This window comes from Dermacentor variabilis, unplaced genomic scaffold, assembly GCF_050947875.1.
Source record: "Dermacentor variabilis isolate Ectoservices unplaced genomic scaffold, ASM5094787v1 scaffold_12, whole genome shotgun sequence".
NCBI lineage: Eukaryota > Metazoa > Arthropoda > Arachnida > Ixodida > Ixodidae > Dermacentor > Dermacentor variabilis.
The window spans coordinates 56,386,447-56,408,053 of record NW_027460280.1 but is presented as its reverse complement, the minus strand read 5'-3'; the positions used below and the strand labels follow the sequence as shown (position 1 = coordinate 56,408,053).

The 21,607-nt window shown below is 47.0% G+C and overlaps 1 protein-coding gene across 1 annotated transcript in view; it reads left to right on the top strand.

The window, feature by feature from the left end:
* Idua (alpha-L-iduronidase) overlaps positions 1-21,607 on the top strand; it is a 495,845-nt gene that overhangs the window by 13,306 nt on the left and 460,932 nt on the right. The window contains exons 3-8 of the mRNA XM_075677184.1: positions 8,004-8,203; positions 9,938-10,030; positions 11,273-11,448; positions 12,945-13,045; positions 13,770-13,848; positions 16,870-17,156. Coding sequence (XP_075533299.1) covers positions 8,004-8,203; positions 9,938-10,030; positions 11,273-11,448; positions 12,945-13,045; positions 13,770-13,848; positions 16,870-17,156 — 936 coding nt within the window. The remainder of the gene's footprint in view (positions 1-8,003; positions 8,204-9,937; positions 10,031-11,272; positions 11,449-12,944; positions 13,046-13,769; positions 13,849-16,869; positions 17,157-21,607) is intronic.

Genomic DNA, 21,607 nt, shown 5'->3' with positions numbered 1-21,607 from the left:
TGAGGTGTCGCCTCCGCGCCCTTGTATTCAGGATCCGTCTTTTCGTGCAGGATCGGATATGGCGCACTGTCTCCAAAAAAACCTTTCTATCGGGACGTCTCGGTTTAGATTCATCATCGCAAACAAAAGGAAAAATCTCAAACCATGACAATCACAACAAGTGCGAACGAGAACAAACTCGAGCCAACCAAAACAAGCGCGAGCGAGAGTTGACGCGAGCAGACGATAGAGCAAAACGAGCTCATACAGCGGTCGGGCGGGTCCGCATGACACCAGTTTCTCGCGCGCACCTCACTGAAGGCGCCGCTTTCACTGGTTTCCTCCGATCGCGGCTCACTTGCCGCCGCGGCGAGGCGCGAGAAATCGCTCCAGGATGAGATCCCTTCCGCGGCACGAAAGAGCTGCCGCGAGGCAGTCTGCAACGTGCGCTTTGCTGCCGGCGCCGCGCCGTGCGAGAAGTTTCCACTGGTGTGGCTCTGGCGTCATAGCGGTGGGTTCCGGACGAGGGCAGATCTAGAGCAGGACAGCACGTGGGATGGAGTAGCTGTCAAGTTATTGTTCTCCCATGTCACGCATGCATCTGTGGACAAATGGGTATCGCGCATCGGGCCGCTGCGCTGGGTGTCCTTGGAATCCCACAATGGGAAATGCATTTTTTTTTATTTATTGAAGAGGCCCCAAACGAGGCGAGACAGGTGCTTACTTACCTACCAAGCGCATGGTCAGAGGAAAATATGCTTCGCGTTAGAAGAAGTAGAACAAGAAGAAACTTTATTAATGAATGGTCCGGCAGTTTTTTGTTCTGGTGGCCTCAGGTGGCGGCTCGAAGTCCTTGGACTCGGGCGGCATCTTCGGCTTGCCGGATGGCCCAGTGCTGGTCTGCCAGCTCTGAACTTTTGAGAGCCGCCCCCCAGCGGCGGCGACGCCGACGGTTAGAAAAAAAAAAGTGGTCTGTTGAAGAACGCCCTTGGCTTCAAGGCTTCATAAGTAGAGGAAAAAGTCAATTTTTCGTAATGTGCGTAAATGGTCACGTTATAGTGACGGTTAAGAGGCAGAAACAAATGAAGAGAGAATCGAAATGTTTATTGGGGATGAACTTGTGTCGATAAAGCAAAGTAACCATTCAGTGACAACGATTGCGGTGAGCACGGTCGGAAGTGATCGAATCGAATCTCACTGCTCAAGTCCGCCTGCTATGTATACATGCGTCATCGTGTACTCATACAATGTAGCAGTGGATGGTGCCAGCGTATATTCTGCATCGCACAATACTATTCAGGTATTCCGTGCAGTCGGGTTAGACACGGCTGTCTCGCTGTCGAATTGACGACAACGCCCGGGAAATTTCCGATGCAGCAAGCGCGTCTGGCGCGCAAGCGATAACACGATGACAGTAACAATTCCGTCAAAGCGGTCACATGCAAAAAGTAAAACATTGCACGCATGGCGTAATTTGTGTCGCTGGAAAAATAACCGACACACGGCAACGCATGTATCGGGAATTTGGTAAGATGTATAAACTTTGTACGTAAAAATAACCCACCCACTTATTCTGAGAGTTAAAAAATTTAAACTGCTGGGGCTGCGACATTTCGACAAAAACGAACAACAAATATATCGGCACAGAGTTAAGGAAGCTCACGTAGAAATGGCAAGCAGAAAAGACGAGACGCGGCGTGTTTACATGTGTCTCTTCTGGGTGCTCTTCCTTAGCGCTGACCTGCCTTAAGTTAGCTAACCTACTCCTAGCCGATGTCGCTAGGCAAAAAAAAAAAAAAAAAAAAAACATAGGCAGGACAATACGTCATGATTTAACAATTTAATACGCTCGTACGTCAGACTACCTTGTAACAACAGGCACTGTTCAATATAGTGAAAGCTTACGAGATGCTATAGGCAAAGCTCACGCAAACCAAAAGCTTTGCAGTTCGAAAAGAGAATATTAAGAATGACCTACATCGCAAGCTTTTCAAGCATTAGCGCTGGAATATCAAAATACAACTGCTTCGATTGCCCAGTAGCACTGGTCTTATAGCTCTGTAACACAGCGACTGTGACGGCCAGCAAATTTTTTACTTGAACGTGATCAGCTTAGCTCATGTGATAGACGCTGAAGCTGCTTGACCGTTGATTCCAGATGTCAGTCATTTCAGTGCGACTGGAACAATTCTTTGAAGCACTGCCTTCGATGCCACTTGATCATCTTCAGAGCCACCTTAACGCTTCTCTAAGGAGTCAGCTTGTCTTTGCTAATAACCGATACAGACATGCGCAAAGCGAAGCTGCAGCCAGGAATAAGCGCACATTTGACACGGATGTGCTCTATCATTACTGTTGAAAGGGCAATTTGGTGTAGTGTATAGCTTTAAGGGTCAAAATGTTCGGGGTTGGGTGGGAGGATCAAAGGCCGATCGTGTTCTTGTATTTTCTTCTTTTTCATTTCCAGCCAGCGATGGTGCGCTTTTGGCCACTCTAGAGTGACGAGAAATCGCGCTGAAAATCGGGGTTCCCGCCTTGCACAAGGCCTGGGTGGGAGGGGGGAGGGGGGGGGCACAGGGCTCCCGAGAACCGGAAGCAGCAGCGCGATGTATACGATCGTGCTCACCGAGGAGAGAGAGAACCGCGCTCTTGACACCCGCATTTGGCGCAACGTTGAAAAAGGAAAAAACAGAACAAGAACGGGGCTATTCCAGGCACAAGTGGCTGTCGCCCATCAGGTCCCGAGAAAGAGAGCGAGAGAGAAAGCGGCCCCCTTTATGTCGGGGCGTGCGCTGCAGCGCACACACACGCGGGAGCACGCATCCAGTGTCGCAGCCGTCAAGCGCCCGTTGCGCGTCTCCTTTTTCGCTTTCAGGCGGCCCTCGGACGCCGTCGAAGAGCGGCACGCCGTCCTGCCCTAATTGGCCTGGCCCCCGCGAAGACGGCCGCCACTGCGTTCGTCTCTCGCGACGCGCTTTCGCTCGGCAAACTAAGCGACTCCCCAATTCTCGATAGCGCGTCCCCGCGGCTGCTCTGAATCAGCAGATGACGTTTCAATTTCACGAGCGACAGGCTGCACCGCGGCGGTGTGCGTCGGGGGGCAGCCACACTGGGGTCGGGAGTCTCTTCATCGATCCGCGCCGGCAGCACTGCGGCGCGGAGGGGAGGAAGATCCCGTGTCGCTCGCCTCGACTGTGTAAACAGCGTAATATGCTCTCCCTAGTTTCAAAGAAATAATATTGACGTTTAATTTCGTTATTTGTTTGGAACGCGCTCTGGCGGAATAAACAATATCGGTAATGGCCGGTCGCGCAACCGTCACTGGCGGCGGCGCTCTTCCCTAGCCGCCCGCATCCCGGCCGCTGGCGCGGCGGCATCGTCGTTTGGGCGCTTGCAGGCTTTCGCTTGCGATTCGCCGCAGACGCCCGGCGGGCGCGGAGAGCGAACGCCTCGCCGAAACGTCGCGCAGGGCAGAGAGGGGACGCCATATGCCCAGCCCTTTCCTTCGGGCGCGTCGACGGAGGCGATAGCGGAGGGCCCCGCGCGGGAGCATGCACGGAATCGCGAGAAGAATGAACGCCCCGAAACCGGTAATTTACATGGTGGGCGCCCGTTCTCCTCGATAGCCTTGCGCGCGAGTTTATCCCCGCGAGCCGGGCTGAGGGATACCGCGCGCTCGAACCACCTCGGCTGTCGTAGCGCGAACGCCCAGTTCTCCGTTTTTAATCCGTCCTTTGAGTGAAAGATTATACGGCCCGGTTTACTAATCCCCACGCCCGTAATTGACGTTCTCTTCCTCGGGCTTCCGGGAGATATCCTACCGTCGCGTTGCAAATGACAGGTTCTCGAACCTCGCACGCTAAAAGGATAATGGCGTGAAGCGCCGCAGTTTCCAGAATTAGCGGATCGTTTTGCCGCCGCGCAGCTAGAGTGCGTCGTCGGGACTTTTGAGAACAGGGCAGAGGGTAATAAATCAGCGGGAGAAGAGGCGGATTTTTTTTTTAGGGAAAACCTTAAACGCGCTTTTGAAACTTGAAAACACAGCAATCTTCGCGAATTACGCAATAATCGAAACGGCCGTTTCGAAGCGTTTCGTGTCTTGCACGTGACTCGGACACGTCATGATAACAGATCGATGGCAACTTGGGCTGCGTTCTCTTTTCGTTTTAACTTTATTGAATAGCCCTATGTTTCCGTGCAGTAATTGCTGTTGCGTATCCTCTGACGCGACAAGGCATTCTGACGAGGCTGGCCGGTCCGCACGTGAAAAAGCCCGAATATTTCCGAAGCGCATTTCCGGAACCGACGCTACAAGAAAAATTTCTTTCCTGGCTAGAACTATTGCACACACTTATTGGTGTTCTCCTAACCTCCAAGCTGCAAGTGACACCGGAAGTTTCCCGCTCTGATGCGACGTTTTTCAGTTGCTTCTGGCTCGGGGTGGCACTTACAAAGGCTTACTCTTTCCGCGTGCGAATGTGTGGCACCCTTATGTGCGACTCTTGTGGAAGCAAGAAAACCAATGAATACTTTTTGTATATTTGTCCCCAATACGACGTCGAACGTGAACCTGTCCACAGCATTAAACCGGCTGGAATCGAAGACCGTTTATGTAGACGAAGATTCTTGGATCACGGCCGTTCGCGTCGCGGGCGCAGAAAGTAAAGAGTCGCCAGGTCTGTGCGATTGTTTACAGGTTTACTGCGTATCTTTGCGTGTGTGCCATATGGTGCTCTTTCTTTCTTTTAGTCGTTACGTTCCCTTTTCTCAGTGCAGGGTAGCAAACCAGACGTCCATCTGGAAATCTCTCTCATTTTTTGTCCCTCTGTCTCTGACGCGACTTCAGAACTGGGCTGCCCAGGCAACTGACCATGTATTACAGGAGGCACGTTGAATTGGGCCGATCATGCGGTTTTCCGCGCTTCTTGGCTGAGGCGTTAGTGACAGCTGTGCAACCTTAAATAGTTGAACTTGATATGGTCGTCATGAAATGCATCCCTGTTCGACTCGGAAGCTTGTGGCCAGAGTATACCATTTATTTTTATCGACTTTTCTCATCGAATAGATTTTTAACAATAGTAGCATGTTGCAATAACTTTTTTAAAGCGAACTTTCTTAGTCTATTCCACTACGGCTTCGTGTCCATCGGTCCGTATCTCGCAGGAAATTTTCGTGTGTCAAATCATAAGAAGGCAACAAACAAGGACACAAAGGATAGGGGAAATTATTTGTAGTTCTTAAATGAAATGGAGAACTGATAAAATAAATGGAAATGAAAAGTGGGATATGAACTCACGTCTTCGCATTACGCATGCGATGCTCTTACCAATTGTGCTACCGCGGCGCCGTTTTCCCATAACCTTTCTTGGGTATTTATGTCTATCTACTAGAACTAACTATACAGGGTGATCATATTTAAGTTTTACGGAATACTTAAAAATCGCCTATGGCAGATAGTATAATTCTTGACCTTGAGCTTGATTATTCGAAGAAGCGGACGTTACAAGTACGAGAAATCGAAACACATATTAAAATAATTAACCTCTCGATTAATTACCTTACGGCACATATTGCAATTTACGAATTCACGTATTTACGAATTACGTATTCACTTGAAATTAATTTCCAGGATAACACCAGTTTCTAGATGTTATTTCCAAAAGTGGTGGAATGAAATACATGGCCGTTCCAGTTACTTTCGTGCTTCAATGCATAAAAGAGCACTTTGTTAAAAAAAGCAAGTGGAACAATAATGTATATTTAGCGCAAGTTTGATGGCGCATATCTGAAAACTGGTGTCATTCTGGCAATTAATTTCAAGTGGATAGGCCTTGCAAACTCACCGGCTATAATTCGTACATTTAAATATGTAATTAATTCAAACAAAACTTAGTGGATTTTTGTTAATTATTTGAATATGTGTTTCGATTTTTGTGTAAGTAATGTCTGCCTCTCAGAATAATGCACCTCAAGGACTAGAATTACGTTATCCGCAGCAGCCTATATTTAAATTTCCATAAAACTTTGAAACGGTCCCCTTGTATATAAAGGGTGATCATATTTAATTTTTATGAAATTTCAACAAACATAAAAACAATATAAATATTGCATGAGGTTACACTGTGCGCCAGAATAATATAGAGACAATTGTACACCTTAATTAAGCTATAAAGCATTTAATTAACCGCTTCACATATGGATTGCAAAATGTACGTTAGATTTGCATAATTTACATGCGTTTGTCTCTCTTCGCATACATTTTAATTAAGAATGTTTCAAGACAGCTTCAATTAACTTTGATTCCAACAAGGGCGTTGGATCTGCAGTACTTTTTAAAATTTTTAATTACCGGCCTGTTAGCACATTACGGTAAGGGGGGTAGAACAAATGGGAAAAAAGATAATTTTGTAAGCAGGAACAAAATCAAGGCACGGATGAGAAGATAGAGAAAGAAAATTATCACACAAAAAAATTATGGGGTTTTACGTGCCAAAACCATTTTCTAATTATGAGGCACGCCGTAGTGAGAGAATCCAGAATAATTTTGACCACCTGGGGTTATTTAACGTGTACCTAAATCTAAGTACATGGGTGTTTTCGCCCACATCGAAATGCAGCCGCCGTGGCCTGGAATTGATCCCACGACCTCGTGCTTAGCAGCCCACACCATAGCCACTAAGCAAGCATGGCGGGTAAAATTATCACACACAATTCCAGCAGAAATATGCACTGCGCACAGGATAATGCCTGCTTAAAACAAATAAATGACAGTAATACAGATCACGAATGTATGTGATCACCGCAATAAGTAAAAAAAAAACGATAAAGAAGATTTGGAAGTGCAGCAGGAATTAAGACAACTATGCTGTGAAGTGCATTGTGGCAAGTTGTTTCATCAAAGTGTTTAGGCAAGTCGTTCCATTACATCATGGCCACATACAGAAAGGATAAACTAAGGGAGTTGGTGCACGAAAACGAAAGTCTTATACCTTGTATTTATTATCTAACTGATAAGTCAGAATGCCCAGGCAAGTATTTAAAGCGCTCCATTAAATAACTTCTCATTATTTGCGCTAGGGCGCTGCAAGTGGAGAAACATATTGAATATTGAAGTCATACCAATTGAGCCGCAATTCTCTCAACGCCAGTTTCAAACAGTCCTTCCCCAGAATTTGCTAAAAAAAGTGCATTGGCGCTGCAGTTAATATCTTCCGAACCTGCACGAGAATAAGCATTTTGCTGGTAAAACGAGGTCACGTTTTGTAGGCGCATATGCGGAAACTTATCTAAGGATTTCTGCAACGTAGATACAACTTCACGACTGCTCGACTTCTATGTCGCTGTTTCAACATGCGCCACAACGTGAGTAATTAGAAAGGTGATCGGGGGAGACCGAGAATACGGCCGCTGATAGTGCTCAGTAATCACCTTTTCCTATCCACTGGTGCAGGGTGAATTCGAAGTGGCGTTAAGACGCTTATGCCCTCACCTCCGGTTCGCTATGGTACGTGTTCTCGACACGCATACATTGCTTATTATTTGTTACTACTTTTTCGGCGGACCGCATTTCACGCGCTGACAACTCAAAGATATTGCACAACGCAAGGCGCGCCTACATGCATCGGAACTCCCTCGAATGTTATCGTTGATTCTATGCGTTGCCTGTGCTGTCAGCAAACCTTGTATAATCAGATTGTATGCGCGACTCGAATAGTGGTGTACTTTCTACAGGGCACAGGAGCGCCAGCGAGTACACTAGAATATTCTAAGAGTCATGTATAAATAGCCGACACGCTTGACCAGCAGATCAGTTTCCGACGATCGCTGACTGTGTTCGCCGCTATCGTTGCACATTGAGTGTCGATCACTTGTTTTTCTGGGCGCAGATTCGCCCAATAAAACGTTAGTCTTCGTTGCTCACACTTTTCCCTACTGTCCTGCCTCTTCGCCGTCGCTACAACGTGACACTACGGAGGTGTGGCCGAGTCTATACAATGGATGAACCAGATCTCTCTCGCTGACAGCACCTCGTCGGAGACTGGCGGCAGTACAACGTTCGACTTCAGTTTGCTGGACACGCTGCTCGACCGGCTGCGAGCGCTGGGCCTCAAACCTGGCCTGGAGCTCATGGGAAACCCCTTCCCGCGGCCGCTGGACTTCGAGGAGCGCGCTGACCTCGACCTATGGAAGGAGCTCGTGGCTGCGATGGCTCGCCACTACCTCGGTGCGTACACACTCGTAGCGCCCAGTCGAGGAAAAAAAAAAAGACTATGAAAGGCCTAGCTAGGTGTATTACCCTTCCTGAACTGAAAGAGGAGACCTATATGGCAACATCATTCTCGCCAACTGGCTGCGTCGACCGCTTTCGGCGAATCGGTGGGCACCACAGCAGGAAAGGTTAAAGAAGCTCGGAAAATACTGGGCCGACGTAGCGCTGACGGATAGGTAAGAAGGCGCTCTGTTTGTTCTTACTAAAGTGTAGGTTTAAGCTCCAATTAGGCTGGTACAGTTGGATCTCGAAGAGACAAAAAAAAAAAAACTATGGTGTATAGAAGTCAAGAAACTGTAAAGGAGTCGTGTGTTTGGACCTATCATCCAATTAGTGTACCTGGAGGACTCTTACACCAATGTATAAGGACTGCAAAGTGTGTTTATTATTCGGGTAGCGGCACGGACAGACGTCAGTGAACTCTCTGCTGTGATGTTGTTATCTTTATTAGTGTCATTTCATTTGTTCATTCGTTTGTTCTTTAGAATTGCCATTTATTCCTTTACTTTCTTCGCAACGTAAAAATAAATAAATGGGGTAGCCCGAGATACTCTTTACCTCGATCTCTCCACAGCATTCTCTGTATAACAGAGCAGAACAGAGGTCGAGAATTTGGTCACCTGTGGCGGCGGCCGCATTGCAATGGCGACGGAGTGTTCAACCCAGTCGTGTACTTATATTTAGGCGGGCCCTAAAGAAAACCAGCTGGTTAAAATTAATCCGAAGTCCTCCATTACGACGTCCTTCGTGATTATAACTCAAGCGAAAACGCACAATGACAAGGTGACAGAACGGAACAGCGTTCTATTGTTGTGTGCGTACGCTTTAGTTACGTGTTTGATGCGCAACCAACAAGCCCAATCCTCCACTCCCGTGTCCTTTATTGCTTGCTGCCAGTTACAGGACTTAAATCTCCATCGACTGTAATAAGAGAAGCACGCGAACTACCGTAGTAGGCACATTATGGCAAACATTCTGGAATTTCAGTGAACCCATAGATAGCAGATGATATGGACCCTGCGTGCAAGAGAGCCCAAGCGTATGTGCATGTGCTGTTACACCAAAGCCATGTTTGAGTACCATGGCGAAGAAACAGTGGAGTCCGGACACAGCTTAACCTCGCAGGGAACGGCGTTTAAGGGCACAGATCACAAATGTGTCCTGTGTCCTTAAACTGCGACCCGATCTCGCGCCGTTTCTTCGCCGTCACAAATAACTAACTAGCTCACATCTGCACCTTGCCGCTGTTTATTTTCGAATTCGCTTACCTGCTTGAACGGGTAAACAGCGCCGAAGACGAGAACAATGAAAGATCAGCAGCACATGCACTGACGATAATAATCAGCGCATGTGTGGTTGATCTTTCATTTTGCTCGTCTTAGGCGATGTTTCCCCGTTCAAATGCAACACTATGTAGCCCAACGTCGATTCCTTATGTATCTGCTTGAGTTCGCAACGTCTAAAACACTCTGTTAGCACAAAATAACCACCACTGATTACACCTGCGGGGAAAGGTGGGTTTACCTTGGGAGTAAAGATGTTTCTTATGCCGTTGTTTGCGCTTGGACGGCGCTTTCCACCAGACGCTTCTCCGAGCTAGTTTGTGTGGTGACTGAGCAGAATTGCCAGAACGCCATCAAAAGGTCACTGCCCTGTATTTCCTTTTCTTCATTATATTGACGACTGTAGATAGGTACGACGAGGATTACGTGACGCAGTGGAATTTCGAGTCTTGGAACGAGCCGGATCACAAGGGCTACGGAAGCAACTTCACGGAACAAGGTAAATTTGTGACAGCCGCTGGAGGTCATGTTGGATGTCCTAAAAGCTCGGAGAGCGCGGCATTCCATAATGCGTAAATTGAACAAACACAGATGCCCGTGTACAGGGCGTCTGCCCTAGGTAGAAGGAAATATCCTCAATAATGCTACAATCACACGTGCACTATTTTCGTTAGAGTCAGAGCCAGCTTGCACTGAACATTGCGAGCGCGATCAAGGAACGAACGTTAGTGAGTATAGCTGAATTAAAACCCAGCGTTCTCGGAAATTAAATGTAGTAGTATTCGGTCTACCCCGAGTTTGACCTGCGTTGACTCAAGCATGCTCGAAAGTGTCCGCATGACAAACGGTGTCACGCGATGGTTCTTCTCAGTTGTCGCGCGTAAGCCTGAGCATCGATTTCTTTGAAATTGACCGGCCCAATAACAAACAATAAACGATGAATATCTTAGCGCTTGAAGATGCGCGTAAGTCGAGTTAATGATAGCTGTAGAGCGGCAAGTGTGGCTAGTTGGTGGAAGTTCATCTTGTAATACTGGGGTTACTGCGCTAAGACACACGGAGAACAGAAGACGAAAAAGGACAGTACGCGCGCGGACTCACAACTGAATTTTATTAGGTGGAAGATGACATATACCTACAATGATCAAAATGACGTCGTCATGCTGATAGGCCATCCAAAATTGCTGCCGTCACAATCTTGCGTCCAGAAATTGCACTTCACAATCAGCAAGCACAATGGAGGGGTCGCTAACGCGTACACAAGCTTTCTTCTTTGTAACATATGCCTCGAACAGCTCCCGTGTACGACGATCTCTATGACGCAATAAAATTTTTGTTTTTTCTAGAAGCGGAAGGCGCGCCTTCTTTGTCTGTTTTTTACCATCCCTGCAATGTTTTATTACGTGGGAATGCTCGCGCAGATGACTTATTCTTAAAATGGTATTTCAGACGAATATTAATACAGCGTCTGGTCTGACCGACATAAACACAGCCGCATGAGAAAGGCAATTCATAAACAACACCGCACGTGCAAGGAACAAACTGTGCCCTGTGGCTTACATGGCCGAAAAAAGGGCTACGGCTAGGATTTAGGAATAAAAAGAAAATACAGCTCGACACGGTTTTTTCGTTCTCTCTTTAGCGTCCCTTTAAATATGGTCGTGTTGGCGGCGGTCTTGCATAGAATACGACGCGGAGTGTTTTGTTTACGCAAGTGACTGCGCTCGTGCACGCCTTTCAGGACTGCGCAACTACTACGACGCCTGCTCAGAAGGGCTGAACGAAGCCAGTCCGCTACTGAGGCTGGGCGGTCCCGCCGAGAACCTGGCGCCCCGTCACCGCTCGCCGCTGGCCTGGGCGTTGCTCGACCACTGCGAGAGGGGCGCCCGGCTGGACTTCATCTCCATCCATCAGAAGGTGCGACGGAGCACCATTTGCAGGGAGGCACGCGCCTGAAATGCCTTTCGGGTTTCACGAACGCGTTAGGCGTCTGCAGCCACTGAGAAAAAAGTGAAGCAAGTGAAGAAGTGTGTTACTGGGATTATGCGTACTGCCTTATTACGCGGACCATCGTTTAAGTGTATAGTAATAACGTACTACTTTACTCTGCGTGTACGCACGTGTTAAACTAGTCATGTGGGACAAGCAACGGCCGGCACCACATGAAAACCTCGACACTTTCTACAGTGTGCTCGAGTACACATGATAAACAATATATATATATATATATATATATATATATATATATATATATATATATATATATATATGCTAAAATCATATTTCTCACAAAGCGAGACTTGTAGTTAAAGTCATTCTCGTCTATGGGATTCGAGCCCCGAACCTCGAATTGCCTGCCCGAGGAAGTAATTCAGCTCACTGAGTTTAATGAGAAACTAACAGAGGGCAGTGCGAAGGCAAATCAACTGTCAACTCGAAACACAGGATCAAACTGGAACAACATTTAGTGAAGTGTGTCGTGCGCACATCCACACGCTGTAGGAGTGAAAGAGGTATTCCAAAATTTCCCACCTTTCTGAAAGCTGCAATTCTTCGCGCTCCGGCAGTCGAATCCAGGATCATAATTACGGCAACTGTCCCGCGCTTGGTTCTCTGGCAGGAACGAAGTTTCTTTTTCTGGCTAAAAAAATATATATTTATGTTCAGGGGCATTTTCTAGAAGCTTGCAGGATCACCTTGAAAAATAATGTTGAACTATGATTCCTTGCTTTGCGAAAAACCTTCTTTCTTTTCGAGGAACGAGTTTCCGTAGCAGCCTAACGCCGTCTTCAAGTGAATGGCATGGTTAATTTTCGTGAAACATCCTGCAACTCGCAGGCTTCCGCGCAACTAATTTCGTTTTCATGATTGCAAACGCGCGGAACACAGAGAGGAGGTTCTGCTTAACATTAAGCTTCGTTACTGCCTTTCTAAGTGCACGCCATATTTAAATATCGCAACTAATCTTTGTTATCTTCGTCTAAATCTGTAAACATCCCCGGTGTGATTTTAGCACTGAATTATTTATCTACTAAGTGTGACTAACCGTAAAAAACACAGTGAAGTGAAGAAAAAACAGCCCTATAGAGATGCGGACAAAAAGAAGGAGAACATGTATGTCCTTGTAGCGCTATCTTTTCTTCATGTATGTTAAACCAACTCGCCCACATCAAGCTTCTGCAGTGAAGTGCTTTGATTGTGACACTTCCTTAGCCAATTCGTCCCAAACATTTGAACATGAAGCATGGCTTGAGCCAGAGTAAAGATTATTGCATTGACAAAACCAAAAAACACAGGATTGTCGCAGAAAAAGAAGAAGAGAGAGAGATAGAGATAGAGAGAGAGAGAAAATATCGGGATAACAATTACGAAGTTGCGCAAATGATGAAGGAACTGAGCGATAACTGTTCCAGGGCAATGCCTCCACGGGGGACATCGTGGAAGCGGAGATGGAAGCCCTGTCCAGGATCCGTGAGCGCTGCCCCAGCCTGAGCACGAGACCCTGCATCAACAAGTGAGGGTCGCAGCGTTGAGTATGTCTTGCAGTTTTAGAGGGCCATATGAAGCCACGATAGTTTGAACTTTGGGCAAAATGGCTGCCGACGGAACGTGGTACGCGAGAGTGCAAGGCAATGCAAATGCATAAATTTGGATTGCTGCCAAAGCCACCGGTTGTGCATCGAAAATGAATACTCGGCCACAGGGACCGTCGAGCCGTTTTTATGCTAATCACGCAGTAGCTAAGTTGTTATTGCTTTGAGAATCCACGAAAAAAATGTCCTCTACACGCCATGGAAGATTTCCTATAACGTTTTACATGTGATTACGTGCTTCAAGGTTAAAATGTATATGACGTGAAATAATTGACCAAAGAAACTAGAACTCTCTTAATTAAACGATTTTTTTTCTTTTTTTTGTGGGTACAGTCTATCAAGACACAAGCGCTTGCTGTACTATGCTATGGCCTATAAAGGTAGCACAATTTACGGCCTGCCGGCCGTAGTGGGCCGCGCCATTTCGCTTAAAACCAACTAAGAAACTTGAGAGGTACGCTAGTTATCGCTGTTACTGTGTCGAATGAGGAGGAAACTCGCCACACACACATAAAAAAAATCTTCATACTACCACATTCTGCTCTTACTAAAGAGCAACAAAAACAGGAATATATGGGAACAGACAAAGCTGCCTTTTAAACGCACTCCACCGATTTCTGATTTCCACCGCTTCTCTATTTCCAGCGAAGCGGATCCCATCAAGAATTGGGCCGAGTCTTACCCGTGGCGCGCCGACGCCACATATGCGGCAATGCTGGCTCGAGTGAGTGCTATCGACCGTTATTATTAGCACGGTTCGGGCCATAATTAGCGCCATCGCCTGAAGCAGATACCTAATGGTACCGTGAACACACGTTTCAATTTTGGAAGTGCTAGTTCTTAGATCACGTGAGTTGTGCGCTCCTTGTATGTAACACATTTACAATGGAGGCCGTAAGAGATGCGTAGGGCTTGGCCCGTGCAATTTTTTACATCTCCTTCCATCACTACGTTGTCTTTTTCGCTTGTATCTTTACTTTTCGAACCTTTGTCATTTACTCCTTGGTACTGGAATATGAAAGCACGAAACTTTGCATTTTCGTACAAGCAGCTTTTTTGCAGTACACTGACACCTTACAGAAAAGAAGCCTTGCAGTCTTTCTTTCTTTCTTTCTTTCTTTCTTTCTTTCTTTCTTTCTTTCTTTCTTTCTTTCTTTCTTTCTTTGACGGGAAAGTGGATGGTAGTTATTACCAATTGTAAACTGAGACTCGTTGTTATCGAAGCCCATATCAACAAGGCAGAGAAGTGGACGGAAAAGTGGAGGGAGGTGTAATACAGTAAGCTAGCGGTTCCACGCAAGCGTTCAGTCGACGCGGTTAATATTGGGTTTTGTATAAGACACCCGAAAACTAGCGCAGCGCGAGTAGAACGAAATCTAGATAGCGTCGTAAAAACGCTTGACTGCCTTCCGAACAAGTCATTCGTCTTGTAAGTCGTTTTTAGTTGCACGCAAGCCCGGACGTTCGCTTACAGGCACCGACTCTCTCTCTCTCCGGCGTACACGTTAAAAGGAAAACGATGATCGAAACATTAGCACTGGTATTTCAGAACCATAAAACGTAAGCCTATCGGACTAAGTCTAAGCGTCCCGGCATTTAATCCTACAAAGCGCAAACACCATTCCACGTCGAGAAAAATTCGAACAACTCGTTCACCTTTATTTCTGGCCATGGAGAGTGCAATCGTCATCTTTATGAAAGGGGAACAGGCGAGCGCGTGGCAAACATGTAGTTCGGCGTAACGGCGAAATATGAAAAGAAATAAGGAGAGAGCGTTACCGCGCTTTTTGCTGCCTGCACTCCTTATTGCGTGTGTGTGTTTTTTTTCTTCTTTCTCTGTTGGTAATGCACGCGAGTGGAGAAGAAGGAAAGAATCTGATAGGGCGATCATGTTAGCTGTCATGCTCACGGTTTCCGAAGCTGCGACAAATGGAGTGCGTCCACATCGAATTCGCACGCAATAGTTCTTGTTCGTGGGCGTGCCACAATGAGGATTAAGATAAAATAAGCGTTTGGCACGAGGGTGCATGCGCAATACGAAATGGTGTCCTGATGCTCTCCTTTTGTTTTCGCATCTCGGCGGGGCGCCGCTCAACGTGTGGCCCACGAGGCTGCCTGCCACGAGCTCGTGCGTTCTCTTTCCCAAAGACGGCGACTGCGCATTCGCACACGCACAAAAAAAAGTGTTTTTAAGCAAAAATAATTATAGCAGTTATTTATTTACTATTGGTTTGCTCAACTACCGACAATTGAAAACTCGCTCCAGTGGATCGAAAACGCACTTAAGTTTCCCGCCCCTAAATCACAATCTTGAGGTATCAAACTTGGCGTTGCAAAAAAGGATAACGTTGGGCTTTGCGCGGTTAAACACCACGTTCCTTTCCCCTTCAAGAAGGTGCTATATTCGTGCGCACAATATCGAAGATCAGTAAGACTTGAATTTTAATGCAAGAGCAGTTAAAAGCTCGAAAGTAGCTTAGCTACGTCCCACCGTCCGTCCTTTCCGTTACTCCGACGACGACGGCGGCCGCAGTTGTCGTCATGAGGCCACCTTCTCACCATCAGCTATACGCCCTCGCCACAGGGCGAGGAAAGAGAAAGCTCCGTCCAGAATCACCGCTGCTTTGTTCGCCCACCAAGATATCCAAGCCCCATTCGGTTGCCAAGGCAGGACAATCGCACATCGCACAAAGCTCAATCCACTTCCCGCATCGGAAGAGACGACAGTGCCGCTTGTGACGAGTGTGGGAGCGAGAAAACAATCGAATAGGTTCTTTGCCACTGTCCGCGCTACAACGCACACAGGCGGTCACTCGCGATCGCGTTGGCCCGTCTCGATGGGCGGCCGCTTTCGGAGCAGACAATCTTGGGGTGCGGGCCTGTACGGCCGGTCACGCCAGAAGTCGGTCAAGGCGTTTCTAAACTTTCGAAGTTCGAGCGGCTTATTAGGGAGACTTTAATACTCCCGGGCTCTGGCCAACTGTAAGGTTTCCCCACCTGTAAGCCAGGTGCCCGGCTCGAGCGGTTGGCGGATGGGTGAAAATGGGAGCCGCCGCCAAACTTGTTTGTCGAGTTTTGATCGAGGGAGAGAGGGGACGCGGAGCAACTGATGTCGCGCGAATAGTGTTTAGCTAAGAGCAGTGCAGGACGGGTCGCAGTAGGTGTTGTGACCCGGAAGCAAGCTGGCCTCTGCGTAACCGCTTCCTATTGAGTGCATCCGTCATGTCTGGCTGGTTGTAGATATTCCTGTAAATGCATTGTTAAACCAAGAAATTTCTCGTGGTCTTTGGCGGCGACGAATTTCCGCCAGCTGGAGTGAGCAGGTACGGACGGAAGGAGCCTGTGGATAGTTACTCCACTACCTCCTTTTCTTTTCTCTCGCGCATTTGCTTTCTTTATCCGCTGCTCTTTCACCCTGTCTTTAGCCCTTACCCTTTAGCCAGTGCTAGGCCAGCCTTTAGCCAGTGCTAGGTAGCAAACCATACACTCCTCTTCTAAATCCAACTGTATTTTCACTGACAACTCACTCACTCACTCACTCACTCACTCACTCACTCACTCACTCACTCACTCACTCACTCACTCACTCACTCACTCACTCACTCACTCACTCACTCACTCACTCACTCACTCACTCACTCACTCACTCACTCACTTACTCACTCACTCACTCACTCAAAATGAACGAATGAATGAATGAATGAATGAAAACCTGCTCGCCCCTTTTCTTTCTGGGGTGGTGAAGCTGGTGAAATCCCACCTGGCAGAGACTGGCTCGTGCGAGTCGCTGAGCAGCGACAACGGCTTCCTCAGCTACCCGCCGCAGCCCTTCAGCCAGCGCACGCAGCTGGCACGCTTCCGCATGAACCTGACCGAGCCGCACGTGCTGTTCGTGCGCAAGCCCGTGCACGCCGTGCAGGCGCTGCTGGGAAAACTGGCCAGCCGCGCTGTCTACGCGTCCGCCAGGGCTGAACGCCAGGACGACCAGGGCGAACCGGGGCCCCAGCTGGACGTCATCGCAACGGCGTCGGGGTGAGGTGGACACTCGGGAGCGAACTTTCGCCGTCAGGCTGCGTCGGCCGAATTCTTGTGAAAACGCGTGCGCGGCCGACACAGCTTCGCTGTTCATTGCTAGTAGGGAGCCTAGCAGCAAAGATTCCGAATATTGACGCTCGTAGTCAGCGATAAATTCAAGAAGCCCTGTGATTTAGTAAGTTGAAAAAAGAAGAAAAAATAACTAAAAAGAGGGGTGGGTGCAGTGACCATTGCCCACCATGTGTACCACGGGGGGCCTTAGTGCCGCAGTTCTGTGCTACACGCCAGAGATGCGTTTCGCTTGCGCTAGCAGGCTTACATAGTAAATAGATCAAAAACAAGCTTTCATGAATACCGCAGCAGTCGCACCTTCTCGACGAAATACCGAAAAGATAATCACGCGTTGAGGAATTTGTAAAATCATTCCAGTAAGACGAAGTAACAGCGGACTATGGTGGATTACCCGCTATCGGGTTTGAATCCTCGCCGTCCGAAGTTCAGTCAATTGGTGATACCGCTGGCTTCCCAAGGATGGCGCCACTGTGGTAACGCGCAAAAGTATTTCTCCGGCCGGCTGTGCTGCGTACCGCGCCTCTGTTCGCAAGACGCCTGCGTCCAGAGACTGTATACGAGAGCTGCATGTATAATTTGTAGCCATCTGTCGTGCTATTATTATTATTATTATTATTATTATTATTATTATTATTATTATTATTATTATTATTATCGTTTCAAAAAACGAGGCGTGCGTCAGCTCTAAGTGCTATGACAAAGCGCAGAAGTTGCGCACGGTTAAACTTGAGCTGAAATACCATGGTTCGATAACTTGAGGTTTCTATGCAGTTTTGTGTCTTTCATTTCACTCCGATGGATTCTTACGGAGCGGGGGTATTACGACACAGAGAGTACCACTTGTACTTACTAATTGAAATAAAGAAAGTATACATTAATGGGAATTGAAAGTGGATGACTAAACAACTTGCCGTACACACACACACACACACACACACACACACACACACACACACACACACACATACATACATATATATATATATATATTGCGGTTTTGTAAACCGCATATGTGAAAGAAACAAAAGTGGACAAGATTTATAGGTGAGTTTACAGCTTACGGGGAATTTTTACACTGTTTCCGAGGGTGTAGCAAAAGTCCACAAATTAACGGCATGTTACAGAGCGGCGTGTAATACGTACGCTACCTTTGTATATTATAGATCTATTATTAAGTGCAGTTTACAGAATTCTGATATCGTTTTCTTATTGCCGAGTTAGAGTGCTGTAAACTGGGTACTTAATTTTCTTGTAATTTTGCACTTTTAGGGTATCTTGATAAGAAAGATTGGCGGCATAAATCAATTGGAAATTCACTCCCTATTTATGGACTTTTAACGTTTTCCTGCAAAGGCAACGAACCTTATCGACATCGTGGGTTGACGAAAAATGCAATTTCTTCGTTCCCATACATATAAATAGGAGCTCCGGAGCTAAATTTTCCATTTAAGGTGGGGATGGTCCATGTAATGCAGCAGCATTCAATCGACGGTACGGCTCACCCCTTTCGCAACGGTACCGATCGGCCTTACTGTCGAGGTGCGTGCTTCTCGGGAAGCCCATCCGTTCATCACAACTTCGTATTAAAATGACGAAGCAGTTTTTACAGCCCCAGTTGGAGTGGCTAGCTTATACTCTTGGGAGTAGAGCCGAGCTTGTGCTGCCTTAAAGAGGAAAATCAAAGTACATTGTGCGGTGCGATGCTTCGAACCACCTTCTTTAAGTGCAATCAAAACTCTCCCCTCTGTCAATCCACGAAAACACCTGTGCGTAAAGAAGACACCACAAGCCTCCTATGAACGTGCTTGATTTTGAACAGCTCAGTGAATTGCTATAATTTCAGTGCGTCCCGCAGAAGTATAGGCTTCAATTTCTTGTTGCGCGGTGGCGCGATGTTTAGCCTAAAAGTTTGGGTTTGGGTTTGGGTTTGGGCAATGTCAGATTTGCAAAAGGAACCTGTCGTAACCGTTTCTGAATAATAAAAAATCTGTATATCACTGAGCAGAGTTGAACGTGAGGCATTAAAATGGATTACGTTCTGGACACTGCCTTTCCGTATACTGACAGCAGCTGACAGTCTCAACTCGTTTCGCTTACTTACTGCTTCTAAGAGCCGGCGTCAAACAACTTACTTTTGGTATGCAGTTCGCAGCGCAAATAACACCGGTCTAACCTCGATATCAGTGGTATAGTTCAGTCCTCATCCTACTGCCGGACGTTTCCATGGATGTACATTTTTCGTGACGAAGCAAGTTAAAATGGGTTAAAATCAAAGTAAATGTCGTAGAATTTATATGTAGGAAGCATTTCTTAAGTGGTTCTTGCACCGCAGCAAATATTGTTCTGGTTTCTTAGTCAGATATTCCACCCTATTCACGTTTATGCTTTGGCTGTCCACCTGAACTGTGACTTCAGGTTTTAAAAGCGTGCATGAAAAGTTGCAACCCGCTAGACGAGCTCCGTCAGTCGGCAATCTAAACGCTGCCTTAAAGTAATAGATTGTTTAGCCGCTTTTTATAAATTTCATGTACGGAAACAAGCAAAAAACTTATTTGAAAGTATCGTCAGAAGTGTACTAGCATACAAAACTCGAGCGAAGAAACTGAAACACTATGAGACGCACGCGTACGCCGCCCGGTCTTTAGCAGACGACAAATGCATGAGTTCCATGGCCCTGACGTCACATGTTTTCGTTACATGCGGTTTTAGCGAGCGATCACCTCACCGGTTTTGAAGACGTCTCACTTAAAAAAAGAAGAAAAAGACAAATAATAGCACAGTCCTTGAACAGAATAAGAGGTTGCTAGCCTCCATTCCACAAGTTCAATGCACGGCGCTTGGTTTAGGTGGTCCTTCCGTCACCAAGTCAAGCTTAAATATTCATTCGTTGCTATCTCTGCGCATGCTGAACAGCTCCTGCGGCGACTGCCTTGCCGCCTCTCAGCGTGGAGTGCCTCTTAAGCTTTATTTTTGCTTCTTTGGTTTTTGCCTAATGCTATTCACTCGGTGGATTAGAAAACATAGAAGGAAGGAAAACTTTCAGCCTGGGTCAGTATCCGACGAGCAGGGTAAACATCGGGAATGTTTACAGTATTCACGGCGGCTTTCCTGGCCTGCTGTCCTGGATCGTCTGGGTCGTAGATGAAGTTCATCATAAATCTCCCAACGGAAGCTGCGTGGGCCAGCATGGCAGCGTCCCCAGTGACATTAGAGAGCTTTAGGATAGGGGCCCCAAACGTTTTGAGGCCCCAAAGAAATAGCGTCGAAGCCACTGCGCATGCGCGAGACGCAAACTGTGTTTGGGTTTTGCGTTGGGAACGCTATTTCACCGATTTAGCGGGAGCCCAAATAGCGGCCACAAAAGCTTTGCGTCAGCAAATATGGCGGCACCCATCGAAGCGACGGCTCTAACCTAGCACCAAACTGCGTTCGATTCGTGGTAACGCGTGAAGTTCGCAAGCTAGGAGAAGTGACTGCGGTTATCGCTTTATCTCAACTAGCGTGTGTTATGAAGATTGATTTATTATACGCCGCTGCTTCCGAATTAGATTGTGGATTTTATGACTCGTAGGCTTAACACGGCTAAGCTTGGCTGGTGAAGGTACGTAAAGTTGGTTTGCTCAAAACTAAGCGCAACTAATTGTTTGCTGCTTACAGAATAACCTCTAAGTTGTAATTAAACGCGAATGCACGCAAGTCAAAATTACTATTCCTATCATAAAATGGTATATTTTATTTAACTATTCCTAATAGCTTTTCTTTGACGCCGTAGTGGCGCTGTCAGCGCAAGACGCTATCCGCAAACTAAAGCTCTTCCCTCCTGCGTGCCCCAACGCTAACACCCGCAAAGCTCTTTGAGGCCCCAAACTATTGGGGCCCCTATTCTAAAACTCTCTGTTTACCTGTATCGACATTCCACTAATCATAACGACTGCTTGCGTATCAAGATAATAGATATCAGGATACGGTCGGATGAAAGGAGGGAAGACTGCTGTCGGCATCCTAACTGTTTAGACCAAGGGGCTTGAGCATTGGTCGGAAGTAGTCGGAGGAGAGAGAAAGGCCGGTGCGCTGCTATTTGAGCCTTCAGAAGTTGCCGCTCAATTTGTGAAACACCTCGAATAACGATGCACCCACTTGCATATGTAGGCGCCAATATTCTATTAAAAAAGCAAAATTTAAGATTACAACGACGATCGTGATGTCAGTTTCCGCTCTGTGCCCTTTCAAATGCGGCGCTAAGTTGTCATTTCACTCTGTCCGTCTCGCTAGCGTACTGGTGGTTTGCACAAGGGACCGCGCGCGCCACCGGCAATTCGGGTATGAAATGACGCTTGTTTTCGTGTTACAGTGGCTTTGCACGACTCGCCGCGGCA